Source organism: Calypte anna, chromosome 3 (assembly GCF_003957555.1).
Source record: "Calypte anna isolate BGI_N300 chromosome 3, bCalAnn1_v1.p, whole genome shotgun sequence".
Lineage (NCBI taxonomy): Eukaryota > Metazoa > Chordata > Aves > Apodiformes > Trochilidae > Calypte > Calypte anna.
Window position 1 is genome coordinate 110,339,054 of NC_044246.1, and position 12,659 is coordinate 110,351,712.

The 12,659-nt window shown below is 40.0% G+C and overlaps 1 protein-coding gene across 1 annotated transcript in view; it reads right to left on the bottom strand.

The window, feature by feature from the left end:
* Window positions 1-12,330, bottom strand: part of CDC5L (cell division cycle 5 like) — a 32,949-nt gene extending 20,619 nt beyond the window's left edge. The window contains exons 1-11 of the mRNA XM_008499829.2: window positions 12,169-12,330; window positions 10,195-10,298; window positions 9,111-9,272; window positions 8,238-8,365; window positions 7,328-7,427; window positions 6,850-7,068; window positions 5,759-5,903; window positions 5,085-5,273; window positions 4,167-4,315; window positions 2,015-2,177; window positions 898-1,062 (exon numbers count right to left, since the gene is read on the bottom strand). Of these exons, the coding sequence (XP_008498051.1) occupies window positions 898-1,062; window positions 2,015-2,177; window positions 4,167-4,315; window positions 5,085-5,273; window positions 5,759-5,903; window positions 6,850-7,068; window positions 7,328-7,427; window positions 8,238-8,365; window positions 9,111-9,272; window positions 10,195-10,298; window positions 12,169-12,213 (1,569 nt within the window). The 5' untranslated portion in view covers window positions 12,214-12,330. The remainder of the gene's footprint in view (window positions 1-897; window positions 1,063-2,014; window positions 2,178-4,166; window positions 4,316-5,084; window positions 5,274-5,758; window positions 5,904-6,849; window positions 7,069-7,327; window positions 7,428-8,237; window positions 8,366-9,110; window positions 9,273-10,194; window positions 10,299-12,168) is intronic.
* Between the last annotated feature and the right edge of the window lie 329 nt (window positions 12,331-12,659).

Genomic DNA, 12,659 nt, shown 5'->3' on the forward strand with positions numbered 1-12,659 from the left:
CATGAAAAGGCAATGTTGTCTAAAAATTCTAAAAACAATGCACATCTTTCATGTTCTAAAGTCAGCCATGTCACTCCTTCATTTGAAAGAAAGAACTCTGTTCTCTTGTATATTACAACTCAAATTCTTTATTCTACACAAATAACTTACCTGCATTTATTCAGAATTTTATTAGGGTGTGTATGCACAGCACATGCATATATATGCATATAATGTGCTCCTCCCTAACAGCACGTGCTAGGAATAAAATTCTGGAAAATGCTTATAGTATTAGAAGATACCAGAGCACAGGATTTTTTAAAAATAATTTCTTCATTTGTTAAAGCACAGTCATTGAAAAAACCCCTCTGAACTAAAAAAAAGAAATTATTTGAGGTATATAAGAAAACTAGATTTACATCACAAAAATCAGAATAAGCAATAAATGGTAAAGATATTGTTCTTATTAACAGAGAAATTCAAAGTGCCTCTAATTACTGGCCAGTATAGCTTTTTAAGCAGCAGAATTTAAGCTAGCAGTTCATCCAGCCTTCCTTGATTCTGAAACAAAAAAGGTGACCCTTTCACAACTGGATGTCTGGGGAATCCTGTGGTACAAGTCAAGTACAGGGACACCAATCCACTCCATGGCAGATTTCTGTCTGTGTACCACCAGCCTGCCTGAATTTGTATGTACCTGTCCTACATTATCAAGTTAAGAAAAGGTTTTAGAGATAAAACTGATTTAGACTGTCTGTATAATACAGATGGCAGCACAAGAAACTAGTACATTTTACAGTGTTATCTTGTAGAAGCTGTACCACTTCTACTAAAAAGGTAGGAAACACAGGAACTATACAGGGAATGTAGTTTGTTTTAAACAAAAGGCACTACCTCATCACACACACACACCCCTACCTGCTTACGGGCATCAATATCAGCAGCATCTTCTACAAAGGTTTCATCTACTTCATGTTCTTCAAGTTCTTTTTCTGCATTTTCAGGTAAAACAATCTCAAAGTCATTTTTTGGAGCAGGTAGGGCCATCAGTCCAAGGCGAAGGTGTTCACGAGACTCTCTCTCCTGTTGAAAGGACACCAAGATATAATTCTTGATATAATTGCTTCTGGATTCATCATGCAATACAATCAAATATCATCAATCTATATTAATAGAGCTGAACAATGAAAAAATAACATCACCTGCCAATAAATATTTTTCTTAAAGACAGTGTATGAAATCCTCTTGTAATGAAAAATACACTCAAATAAAATAGCAGGGCACCCTTGCCTGTGTTTCAGTACGACAGTAGAGACTTGCATAAATACCTTTCAAGAAACTGAGTATGTGAAAATGAATCCACATGGGGTGGACACGGGGGTATTTGCAAGCCTAATTGGAACTTTTTTTCCTTGCAGTTGCTCACAAATCTGGCAATGGTAGCACAGTTTGAAAATGAGACAAATAGCACCAGATCTGGAAAACAGTACAGTCCATCAGGAAACTGAAGTTCCAGTTTTCTTTCTAGCAGTCAAAAAAAGCCTTCTTACTAAAAAAAGTGGCTAAGACAGAACTAAAGTAAATATAAGGATTAACCTTGTTCTTTAAGCTAAGAGAAAAACTGAAATTCTGAACCTGAATAGTTATTTTTATACGAAAACATGCCAAAAACTTGAGGTGGATACCCTTGGCTAGCCCAAAAAGAAAAATGTCAATTGCTCTGGTGGGAGAAAACCAAACCAGCAGTTAAGGCTGCAAAATCAGCCATACAAAAGGAGTTCCTAAGGTGCTACCTATTAGATATCTGCCCTTTTATACCATGTCTAATTGGCAGGGTACATCTGGATGAATCTCCAAGAATGGAAACATCTGTTATCAAAGGTGATGAAAGAGGCTGGATGGGACTCAGATTATTAACACACCTCAAACCCAAGGGCTTCTAATGGCAAAAATTAAATTCCTTTAGCTCAATGCTGTCAACAGGAGGGACTGATGAAAAGATCCTGTAGGTTTCCAATTCTAAAGTACTTCTTACCATTTGTTTTGCATAAGATGGGTCACTGTAATCTGCCATTCCCTCTTCTGGGTTGATATTTAATTTATCACGCAGTGGAGTTCTACCAGGAGTTGTCCCAACCACAGGTTTAGGAGTCAGCCCTCCACGAGGAGTTAAGCCTTCTTGTCCATGAGAAGGTGTTCTAGAGGAAGTACAAATAAGTTATTTTTTTTCCTAAAGAGATCTACTTACAGAAGTCTGAATGCTGCCAAAAGTTACATAAATACCATTAATAAATTCAATCTAGATGTTTTTTTTCTTGCGAGGCAGTGAAACCATAATATGCAATTAAAAGAATAAAAAAAATATATTGTTTAAATCTGCTAAGGTGTAACCAAGAATCTGTCAAGCTGGAATTCAGGCACATCATTGTTAGGAGATGTTTGAGGAACTACATCAACACTGTCTCCCACTGGTACTTTTGAGAGATTATTCAACCACCGTGCATTACTCTCGGATACAGTGACCAGGACTTAACTGCAAGCTCTGATTTCCCTACCACCTGTGGCAAATCATTCACTCTAAATTCATTTGGCTTAACAGCTGTCCCATCTTACAACTGAATGAATCACTCTGAAGATGCCTCTTTACTTTCACTGATTACTGAAGGGGCAATTACATTGCAGTAATTACTTTTAAGCACCTGATGTTTGGCAAGATGGGTTATCATCATTTGCAGGATGACACCCACAAGAAACAGCAAAATCAGTTTTTGTTTTCAAATGAATGTTTCATAGGATATATTTAGTTTGCTGACTATACTAGTAGAAAAAGTTTTATGCTGACCTCCTAGAAGGAACAATTTCCAAGTAAGGGGCAAATAAACAGGTTGTTTTTTTTCTAGCTGTCCCAGTTCCATGCAGTGTTTAAAACCCTGTTACAAAAGAATTCTTATAACTAGGATGTGGGGGTGAAAAAAAACAACCAATCAACTGACCTAATGCAAGGCAAAAATTTCCATTAAATCCTTCCATCAAAATACTCCAATACACATATCATGAAAGGAAAAAATGGTGTACTTAAATTGTATATTTGCTCTTTTAAGCTAAATATGATGATGGCTCTACTTCACTATTCCACCTCCTTAAAGATTTATGGCTTCCCTTTGTTTATTTTTAACCACTTAATGGATTTTTTGTTCTCTCTGCTAAAAATCTTCTGTTTTCACACTGATGCAGCATTTCTGCAAACAATTCAATACACAGGTACCACATTTACATGTGCAAATTTGAACTTTGAAGCTAAAAAACACCACAAAAAAACCCCCCTATAACGTCTATGTATTTTGTTTTAATATAAAATAACCCAAGCCAACAGCCAGATCACTCCAGGCCAAACTCTACATTTGTTCTGCACCACACTGACGCCAAGAAATCTCCAGAAAAGGTATGAAGATCCAATTAAAAAAGCACACAGCTTTTATGCAACATTACAAAGCTGCTTTTGAAAAGCTGCCATAAAGGTCCTTTTGATTTCCTTCTCCCCTTTTCCTATTAGCATGATACAAGTAAAATTAGAACCCAAGTTGAAAAAATTGACAGATAAAAAAAAAATGCATCGAGTGTAATATTTTTTAGCAGCATGGTATTTGGCATTTGTGGGCTAGGTATTTATTCAGGACCTACTGTAAGAGTTAAACCAGCAATTAATTCCATACTATTTAGATTGGCAATACAAGAAATATTTTATTTTGGATATATATGGCTTAAAAAATATTTACTTCAGCTTTTCAAAAATTCAGTGTGGGTTTGGCTAAGGGACCTCCCACACCTTTGCTTCAGAGGTAATACTTTGGAAAGGCAGGGATCCACATAGAGAGTGACATTCCAGCTTACTATTTATACTCCTGTATTACTCCAGTATAATTTATATTGCTCCAGACCACATAAAACCTCAGTTTGGACCAAAACTCCAGTGAGCTACAGACTGTGCAAATATAGATGAAGATGATGTGGCTGAGCTTGTGAAAAGACAGAGAAGGAGAAAGCTGTAAAAGGGCTTGAAATAAAAATGAGTTAATTTGTTTTAAAGCTCTAATCATGACCCACTCTCTCACATGCTGAAATCCACACTGTCCACCCCACTACAAATATGCCTAGCCAAGCATGCAATAAAAGAAAGGCTACTTTACCTGAAGGGTGTGGAAAGCACAGTATTTGGAGTCTGAACAACCTGCTTCTGTGGTGTTACCCCTGAAAAGTCACTTTCATGCAAGGGTGTGTTGAGACCTCCTTTCAGGGGGGTATCCACATTAGTGAGAGCCATCAAATTCTGTGCTTCCTATGTAACAGACAAGACACACAGTACATCAGTAACACCTTCAGGGTCACACTCTACTGTACATGTTTAACAGAGTCAGAAGCAGTAAAAATAATTGAAGAGTCATTTTAATATCAGTTTGTGGAAAATGTTTAACACTTCTTAACTGCAACTTCCATGTACAGATATTTACAAACCCTACTGCTTCTCTGAAAGGGATTTTCATTTCCAGTGAAATGTATTATAAATTGGAATTGCAAATATGAGTTATAAATTCCTTCAGTCTGCCAGACTCCACAAATCTGCAAGATTTATTAATGAACAGTCAAGTCATTCCAAGGATCCTGATTTTCAGAGGGAAAAAATCCAACCCCAATGAAGTTTACCCAAACTGCAGTCCAAAGAGAATGTTCCAGGTCCATGACTCAACTCAGACTTTCACTAATACCATTCTATTATTAATATTTTTATAATGAAGAATTAAGACATTGAAAATTAGCAGAGGTAATAAACTACTGCATAGAGCAACTATATTCACAGAAGATCACTAGAACATCTACAAAACTGTGTATATGCATAATACTGCAACATATGTGATATCTGAGTCCTCCAACTGAAGATGAATGTGACCACTCCTGCAAACACTGCACAGAGACTTTGGCCATGATCTGCAGTCAGGAAATTTCTCTTTTCTCCTATCATGAAAGAAAAACTGTTGAAATACAGCTTATTCTATTCAGTTGATCATTGCATTAAAACTTAAAACCCATTCTGTGCATTTATACTCTACCTGCAGTATTCTGTCTTGTGCTGCTGGAGTTTTGGGAGTCCTTAGTGCTATGCTGTTGTTGGTCACACTATATTCAGACAGAAGAGTGCTGGAAGCTGAGTTTGTAATTCCAGATTCCTCAGCAGTCTGGCGTGCAATCTCACTTGCCTGGCCCACCTTCACAACTTCTTCAAGTTCTGTATCAGATATCTTTAAAAGAAAAAACAATACCAATCAATGTATCACCTTTAGAAAAACTTAAACTTTTGCCATGTCAGGAAGCACGTTCCACTTCTTTTAATAGCATTACATAATAAGTCTCCTCTCATCACTACTCCCTTTCCCAGATGTGAATTGCATTCACACTTGGCATGCTCAAACCAGCTAAAGAAAAACCCACCAGTTTGTGAAGTGTCATGGTCTCAAAATAGAGCCCACTTATACCCTGCAGAAGGCTTAAACATATAATACCCCAATATACCTCCCTTCACCTCTTCCCCCAAATCTACTTTAAAAACCATTCCAAGATAAATCTTCCACCTGCATGTACTGACTTCAGTCTGCTCGTCTTTCAGCACAGAAAAAAATTCCAAGACATAGTAAAAACACAACAACACCAAAATCAACTTGATGAAACAGAAACCACCAATTGGCACTGGCCTTCTAGGTCATTTACTGATCAGCCCACTGCTTACCTGAGGAGCTGGGAGCACCAGTTTACTTCTTTTTTTGGTAAATTCTGACACCCCACTGGTCTGTATAATAGCTGAAGGTAAGTCTGACTCTTTTTTCCGTTTCATGTGTTGTTTGTCCTTTTTGCGCTCTCTTCCCTCCCTTTCACTGTCATTGTGGATAAAAGAATCATTTTAGAACACACAGAGCAGCAAATAAGCAGAGAACAAAAAGCCTGTACCCTAAAAGTGGGATATGCTGACATAAACCATGATGCAGAAGTTGTTAGCTATGGTCTGCTGATATAGATTGACCATGAATTTACATAGGAAGATTGCAAGAATCAGAGGAGGTGAACAGTCCCTCATTTTCTGTCAGATATGGGAACCATCTTCACTTCAGTATTTAATGAAAATGGTACTTTCTTCAAACAGCACTGAAGTCAGACAGCTTAGTAATACAGCTTGAAGCTCCTACCAGACCCTCTGAACTAAGAGCTGTACAGTATGAATTAATTATATACCAAGATAATAAACCAAATCATACATAATCCTACCTTCTCAGCTAAAAACTGTGTTGGCAGGAGTGAAATGCAACTGTGCCATTAAACATGTGCCACACTGCTGCTAATGAAGATGGGCATTTAATTTCTTAACCCTGTGCTTTTGGATTTCTTTGTGAGAGGGGAGAAATTAAGCGTTTAAAGAAGTTCTACCTAAAAACAATTCCATCAAAAGTAATACTACAAGAAGTAAAATCTGCTCTACTGAGCAATCTTAAAAGTGGTATAACTTGGAGAAACGACTGCAAACACACAAGCAAATCTACTGCTAAAAGGAAATGAACCTCAAAAATCTTAAGATTTCCATTTAAAGAGAAGAATGTGCATGAGAAACTTCATTCTCAAGGAAAAAGGATCAACTACATCTTTGAGAAAGTTAAAAAATACAGGAGACTGTAAAGGCAGCAGCATCTTGCATTAGTATCTCTCCCACTGAAAATACTGCTCCTGCTCACATTATATTTCAGACACTTCCAAGACTCAGCACATAATAAATGGATGGTTTTTTGCAAATACACAGTTTCCTCCTCAGCATCTCACACACACACTTACGATCTTAATTCTCCATCCAGGTCTTGCTGCCGTAGCTTCCTGAAATCTGCATCCAGGGACTGGTAGTTCTCCTCTGATGTATCATAAAAACCAGGGGCAGGCTTCTTTTCAAATGGAATTTCTGCATTATAGTCTACACCTCTCTTCTTTTTTCTCTTTTTCTGGATCTCAATTCCAGCAGCCCGAAGTTCTCGTCTCTTCTGGAGGGCTGCAAGCCGCCTGGGGAAAAAATCATGAGTGATTTCAAGCCCACACCCACCCGTGGCTCCTCTATCCTAAGATCTGGTACTACTTTAAGCAGTGACTGCTGTTGATAGGGCTGTACATATTTACACAAGAATTAAGCTCCTGTCATAAGTGACTATCAAAAAGTTTGATTCTGCAATGACACGAGGCTGTGCCTGACTTAATGAACTGTAAAATTCAATAAAGTCAATAAAAAAGCAGCCCCAGTAGATGAAACTCAGCTTATGCTTACCTAGCTTCTTCCAGCTGCTTCTCTCTGGCTTTTCTTTTGGCCTTCTTCCCCTGTGTGTTAGCCAGACGAGCTCTAGCTTCAGACAGCATTTCAAGTTCATCTACAAATCGTGCAGATACAGTTAAAGATGGGAGTGAGGAAAAAAGTGACATTAAGATCAAAAAGCAATATTCAAAGCTGAAACGTTGCCACAGGCATTCTGCATGGTCACTGAACTGTTCTTCCCCAGGTTGCTCCAATACATTTTATAAATCATTGGACAGGTGAAACGACTTTAAGAAAATATGCTTAATGCTGAAAATAAGTAAACTCATTTCTAAAGCAAATCAAAGTATCTAAATAATGAGGCAAACTAACCACACCAATGAAACTACAGTTTTATTACAGCTTCATCTGAAATTACTTTATCATAGAACTTGTTAATTGTGTCTACATCCCAATTCAAGAGCACTACAGTTGTAAACCTGTGACTGGTCAAAACCACCACTGGTCCATTAATGGCATTTCAGCAATGACCATTTTAATAATTCATAACATTGCTATGTGCAAGCTCTGTAGTTCCCCTGTGGTTCAGCAGGGATTTATCTGGGGAGGGGGAGGGGAAAGAGGTACTGGCTGACAGGAAAAGATGAAGATACAGCAGTAAGAATGAAAACAAGCAGAGCAGTTGTCAAAGAATAGTCAGTCATCAACAGATGACAAAGACAGATGGGAAGGCAGGAAACACACCATGAAAAAGAAAACTGGAAAAGTGTAACTGATTGGACAGTTATAGAAATAAGAGAAAACCCACCAGAAAAGAAATAGGAGGGAGGGGCAGAGACAAGAGAAACCCAGGGTAGAGAGGCTGTGTTAAAATTAAAAACAAAGAGGTCACATTTCTGCCAGAAGTGGTAAAAACCTGTCTTACCTTCATCCATGTCAATAGGATCTGGCCTGGCTGGTTTGGTTTCTGGATTTGGATCAATTTCTCCAGGTTTAAGTTTCCGAGGATCATCAGCAGTTTCTTCCTCATTGTCCCTCTGAGCAGCTTTGTCCCTAAAAAAATATTGTATGTATGTCACAACAGGCTCTTTGTCACCAAAGACTGATCAAAGAAGTAACCTTGTACTATGTACCATGGTACCCTAACATAATCTTAAATTAAAAATAGAAAGAAGTCAACAGAGTACCCTATTCAAAAAATAAAGTATTAAGTAAAATACAATAATGACAAAACTAATAGCAGAGAACTCTCCTCAGCTAAATCTTTAACAGTACAAACAAAAACTCAAGCAGTGTGAAGAAATGAGCAATCAGGAGTTCCTCAATATGCTGTTATACTCAATCACACCAGAATTAATCAAGCTCACAAGGGAAGAGATCACTTTCCTTCTCTTCTCACAGTCTACTGAAACCCTCTGGAGCATACAGAGAGAACTCATGACAATATGTTTTATGTTTCTCTTTTCTCTCACTCATACTTATCAGCCAGTAAAAAATACACAAATAAACCTAAACAAATGAAATGGAAGAGCATAAAAAGCACCTATCTTGACACTCCTCAGGCCAGAATCACCAGAAGCAAGAAAATATACACTGGTGTCTATTTGAGCATGCTCTCCCCAGTTTCAGAGCTGCTTTTTTCAAGCTAGACACATCAACTGAGAGAGTCTTCATGGACTTGCTTACAAATGGACTTGATCAACTTGAAACTTCAGCACCACAAGAGTGGGGAATGACACATCCATACAACAAACTGCAGATTTTCCCAGTGTGTAGCTCTGGATAAACAGCAACTCACAGCAGAAACTCATAGTGCTCCAAACACTGTGCAGCAGTTCTCCCAATAATGGGAGCAATGGTTCTCCACTGGGTTGGCATGAGCTTGGCCAGGTGCAACAGTTTCTCCTCTTCTTCCCGTGACCACTCTGTCTTCTTGATGCTTGGATCCAGCCATTCATACCTGTTAAAAAATAAAAAAATTAAGGATGACAGATCCAAGTTATCCATTGGTCTGTCTTGCACTGAGAACACTGTTCAACCAAATCATCTTAGCAGGAATTCAAAACCTTGTCATGCAGATTTCATACAAGTTTTTTCTGTACAAAAAGAAGCTACTGCAATGTATTTTTATGACGTGTTTGAGCTTTGAAATGTATAATTTATTCACCACTTTTCACACAGATATTGCCACTTCTTTCTGCTCTCATCTCTATTCTGGCAAAGTAAAGAGTCACAACACTTATCCAGAAAAATTAAAGTAAAAATCACAACAACCAAACGTACCAAAAAGTGTAGGTTGGTTTGTTCTGAATCCTTTTAACAGCTATCTCACTAATCTTTAACTGCACCAGTGACTGTTACCTTTCAACAGATGTATTGTAATAACTATGTGCAGTTCAGTACTTGAGAAACTTTTGTCTGATTAAGTACTGCATGTATTTGCATTCAACTAAGTTTCTATTTTTTAATATAAATTAAATGCCACAGTGCTATTTCTAAACACATATCCCAAAGCTGAACTTTCATTATGGAAAGTCATAAAATTATCTCTAAGATATTAAGATACTAATTTTATTAGAGAGAGATATTAATATATCTAAGATATTACTTTTATTTCATAGGTAATACTGCTTGATTAAAACCTACATATACACTACTTTAAGTGATCCAGCACTTGCTAACAGTGCAGTCAGTAGCAAAGAACATCTGGCTACTGTTGTTCAATTACTTTCAAGCAACAGGAATTTGAACTATTCACAATAGCAGAAATCAAACAATCTGTAAAGTATTGTTCCTCTGTGCACATAAATTAATCTGTGGTAATGTCTAAATTCCCACTCATTATGAATCTCATATTGCCAGACACAGCAGTTCCCACTCACCATCTGGCTTTGCACTGCTTTGCTGATTTTCTATGCAATAAAGAGGCAATACGAGACCACTGGTTTTTGCCATATTTCATCACAGCTGCTTTCAGGATTTCATCCTTAAAAAAAAGAATAAAATATACTGTTATGGAATACAAGAAGTCACAGAGGAGAAATTTTGAGCTCAAGCAGAGGAGAGCACGGTGAACTTCACCTGATGGGCTGACCCAGTGGAAAGAGCACAGCACTGCTGCTCCTTTTTCACCTTTTCTTCTGAAGATCATAGAATACTGGAATGGTTTTGGTTGGACTGGGCCTTAAAGATCAACCAGTTCCAACCTCCCTGCATGGGCACGGACACCTCCCACTAAATCAAGCTCCTCAAGCCCCATCCAACCTTGCCTTGAACACTTTCAGTGAGAGGGCAGCCACAGCTTCCTTGGGCAACTTGTTCTAGCATCTCACCACCCTCACAGGACAGATTTCTTTCCTAGTGGCTACCCTAAAACTCCACACTTCAAGTTTTAAACCATTTCCTCTTGTCCTCTCACTACACATCTGTGCAAAAAAGCCCTCCCCCAGCTTCCTTGTGGGCCCCCTTCAAATATTGAAAGTCACTTTAAGGTCACCTCAGAGCCTCCTCTTCCCCAGGCTGAACAACCCCAACCTCCTCAGCCTGGCTTCCCAGGGGAGGTTCTCAGGCCCCTGAGTATTTTAGTGTCTCCCCTCTGGACATGTTCCAGGAGCTCTGTGTCCTTCTTATGCTGGGGACTCCAGAACTGGACACATTGCTCCAGGTAGGGTCTCCCAAGAGCAGAGGTGGAGAATCACCTCCCTTGACTGACCCAATATGAGCTGGTTCCACTTTCTGTGTAATTAATGTTGCATGCATAATCAAGATTTTAATTTTAAAAGTAAAAATCTCTGGTATACAAAAACGAGTGAATGAATGAATGATCATTTAACCCGTTGCTGTTTCTTGACACAGCCACCAAAATAAGCCAGAAATAAGACTGCAAGAACAGGGTAAGCACACAGTAGTTCCTTCTATCCAACTTAGCAGCCTCCTGTCAAACAGCTGACATGTCACAAGTGGTTAAAAAGAGATGGTAGATTCATATTTCTTTTCTTTTTCCTCACTGCTTATTTGGAACTATGTAAATGCCTTATGTTAACAGCATGCAGTGACAGAGTTCTGTATTTTACAGGATGTTGGGTACCTCCTTTTGCTTTAAACATGCATCTAATAAAACTGACATCCTTGACTTCTCACATCTTTTTTTTTTTTTTTTTTTTTTTGCATGGTCACTTACAGTTCTGAATGCACATGACAGCCCAAATAGGAGAAAAGGAGTTTATTTTGAACAATATTTCTGTGTACAAGGCAGGCTAAGCTACAGGTGAAGAGCTCATACCCATCTTCACCACTTTTGTATTTGGAAAAGTCCCCAAGGGCAAGAGATTCCAGAATCCAAAATAAGAACCCTTCCTATACAGAAGACACACTCCAGCCTACAAAAGGGTCACCTCTGATAACAATAATGCCCCTGCATTCCCCCTAGCTGCTCTAGGGAAGGTTTCTCGTGGGTGGAAGGGGGATAAGACACATTCATGTCTGTGGGGAGGGTTTGTCAGGAGAAAAAGGGGCCAGGATACACTCATGGCTGAGCTCCCTGTCCTCCCCAGCTCCCGTCAGGAGCAACATCACCGAATGGACCTTTTGCGCACTAGGACGGGGGAGAAGGAGGAGGAGGACCCGGGCAGTAGAGGGCTCAAGCCCACCAGGGACACATTACCTGGAAATAATGAACTCTTTACGCCCTGAAAGACCCCAAAGTGTCCCCACCACCACACGGACCCGCCGCGCATGCGCACCACGACCCCTCCGCCAGCGCCTGCGCACCAACGCTAACGACCCCCCCCCCCACATACAACACACCAGGCCCCAGCTCTCAGGGTCTGGGGGATTAAAGCCAGGCGGAGTCCTACCTCGGTGTTGCGCCACACACCGCCTTTAATCATAATCCGCGGCATCTTGGCGGTGTAAGAAGCTCCCAAGTCCTGCGGGGAAGAGGCGGCTAAAGGCCGCAACCGCTGCTCGCCTCAGCGGGACGGGACTGAGCCGCGCAGGCGCACAAGGGACGGAGGGGGGAGGGGGTGCTCTGCGCAGGCGCAGCGAGACACGCTTAGCGCCCCCTGCCGGCTGGAGGTGGGCAGGGCGGTCGGGGTCGTGCCGTCCGGGTTACGGGGAGGAACAGAACGGGAAGGGAGAAAAATAAAACTTTCAGCGTATCCTGGGTTGTATTAAAAGAAGCGCGGTCAGCAAGTCTGAGGAGGGGATTCTTCCCCTCTAAATGTGCCCTGGGGTCCCCAACCTGGGGTGTTCTGGGGTCCCCAACCACGGGATACGGGAGTTGTGGGGGTGAGTCTAGAGGCCAGGAGTGTGAGGCAAGGGCGGGAGCAGCTGTGAGGCAGCTGGG